Below are 11,219 nucleotides of genomic sequence, written 5' to 3'. Positions count from 1 at the left end.
AGCAAAAACCATGAAAGAACAAAATTTTGCTAATGTCAAAGAGGCAAACATCTACAAATGTAAATAACTCAATGCAAATAGAGCATAGAAATTATTGCTCTTGAAATTTCTTATCATCACACAGAACAATAACAGAATCAACACATGCATACATATGTATATGTGTAGGTACATATAAATTAATGAATATTCTAAAGATTAAATCAGAGCTCTCTGAGACATTCTCTTAGTCGAATGTATAAATAACGAAAATACATATTCAGTTTGGTTTAATTTCGAATTTTTGCAAAATGAATTTGCCAAGTGTCCTGTTAATTTGGTTCCTTTTTCTTGTTTACCAACAAGTCAACGCTACTTCAACAATGGATAGCCTTTTGGTAAGTGGACTGACGAAAGAAGTAACTCAAAATAATTCTGAATAATAAATCTGTTAATAGTACGACGCCGTGCATAATAATCTTGACCACATTATTGAGTTAAAGCAATTAATTGAGAAACATGTAAACGAAAATATTGAATTTCAAAGAAAATTGATGGATAATAGTCATGAGAGTATAGAACTTAAGGCGAAAGACCAGCAGATTGAATTGCTTACTAAACTAAATGAAGATTTGCGTAATAACATTGCAAAAATGAACGATTTCCAGAATTATACAATTAACAAGCAAAAAATTGAAACAGAAAATGCAATAAAATATCACGATGATTTAAAAAGCCAAATACAACAATTGCAAAAAAATGAGGAAAATTATAAAAAGCGGTTGAAACAGAAATCTAAATCTCAATCTGCAATAGAGGAGAACTTAAACAGAGAAATAGAAAAGTTAAAAATTGAAGTTTCATCATTAAAGAACAAGTTGCAAGAATCTCAGACTCAATCGGCTAATAAAACTAAAATACTTGAAAACAATTTTCTACAATTGAACCAAACTGTGAAAAATGTAATCGAGAGCAAGGAAAATATAACTAAAACTGTTTGCAAAGACCTCTTATGGAAAACTCATGCAATTCAAATTATTGGAATTGATCACTTTAATACTCTTTGCAACGGAGACATAGAAGAAGCATGTTGGATAGCTATTTATAGTCGATTTGACGACAGCCTAGACTTTAATAGAACATGGTCTGATTATTGCAATGGTTTTGGCAACATAAGAAAGGAGTTCTTTATTGGCCTAGAAAAGTTGTATCGCATTACCAATTCGCAAACCTACGAGTTGTATGTAAAAATTGGATATTTCAATGAAAGTTACGGCTTTGCTAGCTATGATCATTTTAAAATTGGCGATGAAAACACCAAATATGAATTGCAGTCATTGGGAGAATTTACAGGGACAGCAAGTGAAGTAATGAATTATCATTTACATCCTAAATTCTCGACGTTTGATGAAGACAACGATCTTGCTACTGATATAAATTGTGCTGCAAAATATGGTGCCTGGTGGCATAACGATTGTGGAGAGTTGTAAGTTATTATTTGAGTAATACTTCTAAAAACAATTATTGCATTTTTTGCCTTTTATTTTTAGCCAAATCAATGGGAAATGGTATTATACCCAAGTGAAATCCGTTCAAATGTTTATCCGACCCGAATGTCAAAATTACTGAGAGTTCTGAAATCATATGAAATTTTATTTGACGGAAACACTTGTTGCCTGGCAAGAGAGTTTTCACAAAATTTCAATTCGAAAAAGATTTGTCCTAAATTAAACAATTTCTTTAAACTATAAATATATATTACACATATTGGACGTGATTTTAGCCACCTTATCGAAATGTCGTGTGAAAAATTTAATAATTCAATTATACAATTTTCAATTCAATTTAGAGCTAAATGTTATTTAGCATTTGTTATTATCTAATCCGAGCTAGAATACGGCTTCTTCTTAATAATTCCATATGAACTGCAACAGTTGTTCTATTTTTGGCGCCAAAAATAGCCGAGTAAATAAACACAAATAAAAACGTGAGAGATTGGACACAATGTTTTTTTACTCAAAGCCAGAGGAGAGAAGGAAAAAAGCTCTCTCTTGCTCTCACTCTCCTTTACTTTCACTCAACAGGATGTAGGTCAAACGTGGCGTATGAGCAACATTTGCCTGGTAGTATATTGTCAATTCAGTTGTGCGAGACTCCTTCATCAAGGAGCAACTTTAATCGGTAGTGAGCTAAAGATCTCAACGCTTTGGAAAACTCTTTTTTCATTTTGTTGTTGTGGATATTTGCGCGCGCTTTCCCTAACATCGAATCAATATTGCGGTTCTTATTGTTTTAGGGTGTCAAAGCCCAAAACGGATAGCCCCACGACAGTTGAATTTATTTTTGGCAACACATTGACTTTGCTGAAAGAGCCAACAGAAGAGGAGAAGAGGAAGCAACTAGCCAACCAGCAGGCAAGTGATTCTCCCCTCCCATCTGGGCATTAAAAATGCAAAAGCCTTAAGTGAGGTCCAGGAATTTCCTTTATTTTCCTTATCATTTATCGCTCAACCCAGGAGAGTACAAGACCCGGAATATTACACATACGCAGGGTAGAACGCGACGTTTTGTAACAGGTTTCTTGTCTGCCACTTTTAAGCGACGTAGCAACGTAGCAAGCAGAAAGCACGAAACATCGGGGACACAACGCACTTGAAAATTTTATGACAAACTGCGCGTTTTCATGAAGGCTACAGGCCTTCTTTCATTTTTTGTGTTATTGTTTTTTGTTGTTGTTGTCTGTTTCAGTGGCAGACATTTGCACTTCAACATCAAGGGTAATTAAAATGTGGTCACATTTCAGAACAGGCCGTGGCTCAGGCCATGCGAGGTTAGCCGCAGAACGGCAAAATCAGCAACACTCTTTTGAAAATTCCATTTGCAACTCCTGCCTCAGGACATGTCAAAAGCCACAAGAAGAAGCTTACATTCCCCCACCTAAAGTTGTTGTGAAACGGAGCTAACTAAGCGGACGAAAGTTTCAAACTTTCCTTTTAACAAATTTCTGATAGCAAGAAGTTATTTTAAAATGGATTAGGAAGGAAGGAGAAAGTATAATATTACCATTTCAATTATTAGTTTGATAAATGCAGCTATTTTTCTAACCAATTTGTCTCGAGTGAAAGCTAAATAGTTCAAGTTCAAAAGTTTAAGTTTGTATTTAAAACGATGACATTTGTTTAGTTTCTGATTAAATATTCTATCATAAAACCTCTAAGGACTCTTTGTTCGAACTTTTTTTTTTGTAATTACTATACTATACTAGATATTTCTGTTTAAAATTGATTAAACAAAGGGAAAATTCATAATTGATTTATTTTTTGGCTTGCATCTTAAGGTTCATTAAATTATCATAATTTTCCTTACTATTCGTCTTTAATTCCTCTCAGAACTTTTTATAGCATACTTTTCTGCGTAGGGGGTAGAATTAAGTCTACGACATTTTATCTTTCTTTGAATATACCCTCTTTATTTTTTTTTTTGATGAAAATACAATTTTTATTCATAGTTTGGCTTTTGTTTCTCGAGTACGGGCAATCAACGATTTCCGTGCGTGTTTCTTGTATTGTTTCTTGGCCACTTCTTTTGAACCATACTCAGTTCTTTGGTCTTAATGCTAAGTATTGCAGGCCTGCTGAAACAAAAGAACCAAAAACATAAAAAACACAAAGAAGGCAACGTAGAGAAGGAGAAAGGGAGATAGGGAGCAAGAAAAAAAAAACGATTGTATTGTATAATTCATAAGCAAACATTCCGATTGTACATATGTACTTACAAAAATATTTTGTGTTTTGTGCTTTGGTTTTTGTGGTCATGTCCCCGTCCTGATGTAGGTGATAATGGCGCCCAATAATAGTCCTCCTTGTCCCTGGCTGTGAGGTTTGTTATGGTTATATTTGTCTGCAACTGACGCTGACTAAGCCTATTCATCGCTCTCTCTCTCTCTCCCTCTCCCTCACACTCTCCAAATTCCATTTCCCATTCCTTAGAAAAAGTTAATTTAATGACTTGGCTTAACTAAGGGGCAAAGGCTACATGGTAGCCTATTTACGAATATTTTCAGTTATTTTATATGTTTCCCTGAGGCCATTTTACCCTAAAATCATCTGCATGCGGAGACTATGCGAATCTCTTTTACACAAAAACTGTTTGGAAAACTTGACACGGCTTATTCTGTAATATACAGCATACACACACACACACACTAACATCCACCTTCTTTAGCCACACACACACACACACACACACATGCAAGAAGTCTTAAACGCATTAGAAATCCTTTCGGGATTCCTTCGTTCAGAGAAGGTGTAAATTTTTGCATATCTGACAGTAAATATCAATAATTTTGTTTAAATAATTAAATGTGAGATTTTCTCTCCTTTTTGCTAGATAAATCTCGGATTTTTCCTTTGCTAGTTAAATGACCCTTTATGTTAGATATTGATATAATAAAAAATAAAATTGTGTATTTCACTTTATGGTTTCCATTCTCAAAGTAATTCGTTTTTCATCTCCAGGGGCACCAAATTGTTTGTATAATATTAATAAAAAAAAAGGAATAACAAGAACAGAAACAATAAAGTAATAGCATTTGGTTACAAACTATTTTACAATGTTTTATTTTATTTTGTTTTTTTTTTACGACTAAAGTAAATGTCTGTAGTTTCGCATTTTGTATCCGTTTTGAAGTTTAGTCCCCAAAGCTATGCTGTAATTTTTCTCTTGTTTTGGCATAGAGATGACAGCAGAGCTCAGCGAGTTGGCCACTATCTATTGGCACAGTGGTCTACAATTGTAAATATATTATAGTTATTTCTATTAATTATAATAAAAATGGATTTATATCTGGTCGGACGAATCCAAGTTCAAAAACATCATGTGAAGCAAAGAATATAAAAGTTTGGGAATACTTTACTTGGTGGCACGCAGGACCATTGCATAAAATTGATGGTAAAATGTTAAAAGAGCATTATCTAAATATTTTGCAAACCCATCTACCAAATATTTTGAACAAGTATGCCTATCCTCAAGAGGAAATCACTTTTCAACAAGATGGGGACCCGAAGCATACTGCCAAAATTGACAGTAAGTGGTTACAAAACTAAGATTTTAAGCTAATGGAATGACCAACTCAAAGTTCCGATCTCAATTCGACTGAGATGGGGAAGTCCAATCCTGACGATGTTTGCAAGCGTGTAGAACTCGAGCGGAACCGAGTTCCAAAGAAAACCATAGAGAAGTTGATCGAGAGTTTGCCAAACAGTATAAAAAGGGTTGTAGCTAATAAGGGTCAGTAGACAAAATATTAATTTTGAAGTATACTTTACATGTTCAGCAAAGGTACAAAGCTGTACACATGCTTGTTATTTTAGTTTTTTATTTTTGAAAATATTTTGGATGGCTTTTTGTTTTTGTTTCATGTCAATGTGGAAAGTTACTTACTCAGGGCAGTCCTCGGTAGAAGAGTTGTCTAAGTGGCCCAGTGAGTCATTTAGTCAACTGGACAACGAGGATCCGGGTTCGAATTCCAGGCTAGTGTACGGATGTAGTTTTCGTCTAAGCCGAAGGTCTTAGTTGCCAGTGCTTGTAAAATATAGTCAGGTTGATAGATTATAACTATATCCTATACTTTAATAAAAATAATAATAATACTTACTCAGGCTCTGATTTTTTCGATGGTTTCATTATTAAACCTTATAAAATGTTTTTAAAAATGGCTAAGATATCAAATATATTTAAAATGTTTTCAATTTCCACAAGAGAAATAATACAAATCTCTTAATATTATTTGATATATATATACGTAGAAATGAATTTTAACTTATTAAGACTGAAGTTTTCAAGTATGTGTCATTTTTTCAAACGTCATGCATTGTGAGAGAGGTTCATGCCACAAAAATGAGTGATTTCTAAGGTCTCTATGGGATTTGGGATTAGGCAATGATTCCACCTCTCTTTGCAGGATTTGCATCAATGCCTGTATCAGATTGTGTAAGTTTCCATGATGTTGTCCAGCATAAAATTTACATAGTTTTGCTGGCTTTATTCAAATTCCGTTTTTTTTTTTTGCCTATCGCACATTTCAATCTTGATTTCTATGTGATTGAAAAAAGGAAATGTGTCATAAGTTTTGATGTTTTAGGATTTATTAATATATATGTCTCTATTTTGTTTTTATTCTCACTCTTGTTCAACTGTAATTAAACAAATCTCTTTTCATATATAGAAACAGTTTTGTAGGACTGACTTTAGTTAGGCAATTGTAACCAATAATAAGGACAAATTTCCATTGGGATTATCAGAGAGCGCCATTAACCCTCTTTATATTGTAGCTTTCACTCTCCGACTATTTGCCAAATTATTAATTGATATGAGGTCTCCGTGTGACTTCTGGTAACCATGTAAAGTATTTATTTATTATTAAATTTCGATTGTCTCTTGTGCTCTAATGGTTTTAATTCAATTTTGACCTCATTCCATTGCTCCATATACGCATTCTATTCTGGACTATACATCAAAGTAACCTTCATTTCCATTTCCATTTGTATGTTCATTGGCAATTTGTTACGTTTTACGCTTCGCTTCGCTGACATTGGTCTTCTCTTTTTTCCTCACTCGCTTGGAATAGATAAATCAAAGGCAAATGTGATGTAATTTTCTTACAAGAAACACAAACAAAACGATGCTACTATATACAGTGAACCAAAGTAAAACAAAGTTGCTAACTAAGTAGATAGAGGGGAGGGTAGTTTCTCTCTTTGTTTACTTAGTTGAGGCGGTTCAATAAAGTCAAGGCGCCTCGCTACAGCTACATCTAACGTCTCCCGTTTTTTCCCCATCATCGAGTCATAGCTTGGCCTCAATTGATATTGAAAGTCTTTCATCATTTTAAATAGTTTCATTCTTTTCGACAGTTATTTAAACGACAACAAAATTGTAGCGTGAGTTCAAAGTTGAAGAAACCCCAAAAAAAGTTTACTACGCCATTTCATTTGTAATGCAAACTAAATCAAAGCAGGATAATCAAATATTTATAGGGCAATTATAACCAAGTTCATGCATGCAACAATTTCACATATACTGAATGAACTAAATTTAGGTACTCTGATGTGTTACTTCATTAAAGTATACACGTTTTCGACGAGTGCTCCACACACACAATCACACACACACACAAGCACCCGAAATCTAAGCCCTGAGAACACGGTTTAACAGCTGTTCATGGGCGTAGGGATGATCCCTCTACTTAAAACTATATGCTAAGATCTAGTCTCAGTAGCTTTGGTTAGTTTGTTTTCCATTGAGGTATTTAATTGGACAGATTAGTTACAGATGTCGCAACTTATTCCTTATTCTATTTCCTGTGTTTGCCAACTGTTTTAGATTGCCCAATGGTCTCTAGTCATCGTTTCATTTCTGATGGTATCCCTCTTGGAATTGCGTCTTCATTGCGCAAGGACTGTGTAATGTTTTGTAAATAGTGGCGAGGGGTAATAAAATGTTTTTCTTTTGCTCATGTAACCCACCTAATAATATAATGCATATATAGAACAGTTTGTCTAATATTTCTAAACGGCTTTATATACGGTTTATTTGCAGCTTAAATAGAAGTTTTAAAGCATTCTGAACAGTTCAGCCGTTACACCGTGCGTATACGTTATTGTAGACTAAATAAGTTGTAGGTCGGCCAAGCTAGTAGATATCCGCCACTGTTCTTAATGAAATTCCATCTACATCCATGCGTCTCATGTACTAAGCAGATTTTTGAAATTCCCTTGATGTGAATACCTGATGTGGGTCCTTTGAGTACACGTTAGTCTGCTTAAATCTTTGGTATTTCTGATGTGAAGACTTTTGCGAAAAGAAATATATGAAAATTTGAGGAAAGAAATTTAAGAGCAAGAGTGAAATATCCGCGTATGAGACTAACAAGTCCCATTTCCGTTGTTGCTGGAGTCGTCTTTGTTGTTGAAGCAACATTTCCAACATTTGCCTGCAGGCTGCAACGCAGCACATTGCCTCACGGAAGGAGGCATGTCCTTCAACATTCCCTCTCCCATGTTTCTTCGCCCTGCAGCCAGACAATGTATATGTAGGTGTGTGTGTGTGTGAGAGAGTGTTGAAGGTCATATTAAAGTTTGGTTTACAGCTTGATTTGCGCTTTTCCGGTGCTTTGCTCTTTTTTTCTCTGTTTGCTTACTCATCCATCCATATCCATGGGCATTATAAATGCATTTGCTATAATTATGCCACACGACACTCGATGTGGCCATTTGGTATTTATGAACAAAACGAAAAACACAAAAAAAAAAAAAAAAAAAACAAAACCGAGAAAGCAATTTAAAAAATGAATAAATATAACACAGAAATTTCCATGGATGTTTTAGCTACTGGATTTTCTCTTTGGTCACAATAGAGGTTTATGTTTTTATTATCTGCAGAGAATCTCACCAAACAATAATTACCCACTTGACCCAGGATAAAAGCACTAGAATTCCATGCTAATTACACTGTACGACAAAGCCAAACAAATAAGCAGATTGAATTAAGTCAAAAACTAATATCAAATAATTAATTTGCTGATATTTACAAAACTTATAACTAAATCCTAATCCTCCTAATCCCAACTTTAGTTACTCTCTGGCCAATTGCTTTAACTATTAGTCTTTGGCAAAACCCGATTTATGATTCATTATTGTTAACATAGCTTTAGCCATTTTCTTTAGGTACACTTCGATAAAATTATCCCAATTTTGGGATTGACATTATAAAGGGCAAAAAAAAAGCAAATGTAATATTTTAAACCCTTATAAAAAGCTAAAAAACTAGACGAAAATGTGTACTACAAATTTACAAATTAGCTTTAGCTTCCGTTTTGGGCCAGTTAATAATTTTATTTTTGTATGTTGTATACTTTGGTAATTGAAATCAATTGGTTAAAAATTAGGTAATTTTTACTTACCTGTTTTAAAAACTTTTAATTTCAGTTCATCTTTAAATAATTTAAATTAAAAGGATTATTTAAAACAAACATTTGAACATTTTAATTGAATGAATTCCCAAAAAAGTCTAAAATTGAACGCTTTAGAGGGGCAGCTACCTTTCCCTGGCCTTGGTTTCTGGGACTTTCGTTTGGTGCGTTGTCGTTATGTTACGACATTAATTAATTTTAAACTATTATTTTTAAGAACTACTTACAAAAGAAATGTGCCGAAATTTAGGTGTTCTAATGAAAATCGTGTAAAAATTAAATAGATTTTGAATCCTTTCCTGTTTAAGTAAATGTGAAATATAGTTGTTCGTGGAATTTCCCTGACGACTCTTCTACATTGAAAGTTAATTCGATGGTGTGAATCAAATAATAAATAAAGTAAGTAAGTTTCCTCGACTTTGGTATACCATGCACAAGGTGAAATAAATATTTTAAATTTCGAAGACCAAATGTATAATATCATCATAGCATGTGCTAGCAGACCTCGGTAGATGAGTTGTCTAAGTGGCCTAGTCATTTAGTCAAATGGACAACGAGGATCCGGGTTCGAATCCCAGGCTAGTGTATGGATGTAGTTTTCGTCTAAGCCGAAGGCCTTAGTTGCCAGTGCTTGTAAAATATAGTTAGGTTGATAGTTTTATAACTAATATCCTATATTTTAATAATCATAATAATAATAGCATATGTTATCTTGCTCACCCTTACAGACACACGCGCACTATAGCGCCGCCACTAGCCAACGGCCAACTCCTGCCTTTTGGACCGCCTAGTGAAATATTAAAACGTATATTTCTCGTGTTTCTAGTCCGATTTAATTTAATCAAATTTTTTAGATCGTTAGAAATGAATAAGACTAGAATAAGATTTTTTTAGACCAAAAATTGTGGGAGGCTTCTAAATTATGGAGCCCCGGAAGTGGAAGTAAATAGTCAGAATCTGCGCGAGTATTAAACAAATCTAAGTACCATATTTGGTGACTTTAGCCTTGTTAGTTTTCGAGAAAATCTGTTTTATTTAATTTACGTGATCCGAAAGGGGCGTGCCAAAAATTTGAAATAAACTCTATAACTGTACATTCTACACAAATCTATATACCAAATCTGGTGGCTCTTGCTTTTATAGTCTCCGAGATCTAGGTGTTCATACAGACGGACGGACATGACTAGATCGTCTCGGCTGATGAAGAATATATAAGCTCCCTTCTGCCTGTTACATACATTTTGGCGACTTTAATATACCATTTCATCGTATGGGTGCATGGTATAAAAATGCTTGTGATTCTTTGAGCCTTGCAATTGCGAAATAACCCTTTAAGGCAAATTACCACTATAGAGTGTCCTAATCCCTCACACTTTCAACGCTTTGATGAAATCCAATTTGTTGGATAGTGTACACCAGGCTCCAATTTAATAGTCGTCATGGCGCCGCTAAGCCTATGAGCCCCATCTGCTGGTCCCCCGCCCCCCTCCGTCTCAGGTCCACCGTTTACTCTGTCTGCTGCCTGGCTGCTGTGAGCACAACACAACGTACCAAAATAATGGAGCTTTGACTCAAAAGCTTTCACTCAACTTCAGCCCCCACTCACATCTTCGACATCTTTTCGAAACTGTGTGTCTGGGCGCTCAAAAATTCAAGTGAATTTAGTTCTGAAATCGCCGCCGACAATCAAAAGTCATCATCACGAAACGCGTCGTTTGTTAATTAATTTATGTAGATTATATTCTACCTAAAAACAAAAAGAAACAGCAACACAAAAATTAAGTAACCTAGTCGAATATATAAACAAAATCCAAAAACAAAAGTGTTGATAAAAGGGTGCGTAATAGAATATATATATATATATATTTTTATTCGTACATATGTTCCATGTGTAATCCGGTTAAAGCGAATACATTACATTTCCCAAATGTGTGGTATTTAGAACTTGATAAAATCAACTTGAAAAAAATATGTGGTTTTCTTGATATGTATGTACATATATATACATATATATAAAATTCTATATATACCTACATTCTGTGTATGAAAAAAGAATTTTTTTCGTGTTTTCTTTCTACAAAATATATATATATTTATTTATCTCTAAACGTGCACTCAATGCATTAATCAAAGTTGTTTTTTTTCTTTTAAATATTTATTTATACAAAATAATATAATAACTATCGTGTAAAGAGTGTTAGATACTAAGGCCATTGACTCGTTTTTTTTAAATATTTCTATATTAATATTTAGAGAAAATTTTGCAAAA

The 11,219-nt window shown here is 34.0% G+C and overlaps 1 protein-coding gene across 1 annotated transcript; it reads left to right on the top strand.

The window, feature by feature from the left end:
* The first annotated feature begins 222 nt into the window (after nt 1-222).
* Nucleotides 223-1,979, top strand: LOC111519449 (fibrinogen-like protein 1). Its single transcript, XM_023180440.2, has 3 exons — nt 223-377; nt 438-1,465; nt 1,530-1,979. The coding sequence occupies exons 1-3, from the start codon at nt 291-293 to the stop codon at nt 1,606-1,608; spliced, it is 1,194 nt and encodes a 397-aa protein (XP_023036208.2). The 5' UTR covers nt 223-290; the 3' UTR covers nt 1,609-1,979.
* The last annotated feature ends 9,240 nt before the right edge of the window (nt 1,980-11,219 follow it).

Source organism: Drosophila willistoni, chromosome 3R (assembly GCF_018902025.1).
Source record: "Drosophila willistoni isolate 14030-0811.24 chromosome 3R, UCI_dwil_1.1, whole genome shotgun sequence".
NCBI classification, from domain to species: domain Eukaryota; kingdom Metazoa; phylum Arthropoda; class Insecta; order Diptera; family Drosophilidae; genus Drosophila; species Drosophila willistoni.
The sequence above is the reverse complement of the archived record's forward strand: the minus strand, read 5'-3'. Positions and strand labels throughout refer to the sequence as shown.

What these genes read in the sequence shown, in the direction of transcription:
- LOC111519449 (XM_023180440.2), top strand. Translation starts at nt 291, where the DNA reads ATGAATTTGCCAAGTGTCCTGTTAATTTGGTTCCTTTTTCTTGTTTAC. An exon ending in CAACAATGGATAGCCTTTTG is followed by an intron (nt 378 to 437) that starts GTAAGTGGACTG and finishes ATCTGTTAATAG; the next exon opens with TACGACGCCGTGCATAATAA. An exon ending in CATAACGATTGTGGAGAGTT is followed by an intron (nt 1,466 to 1,529) that starts GTAAGTTATTAT and finishes TTTTATTTTTAG; the next exon opens with CCAAATCAATGGGAAATGGT.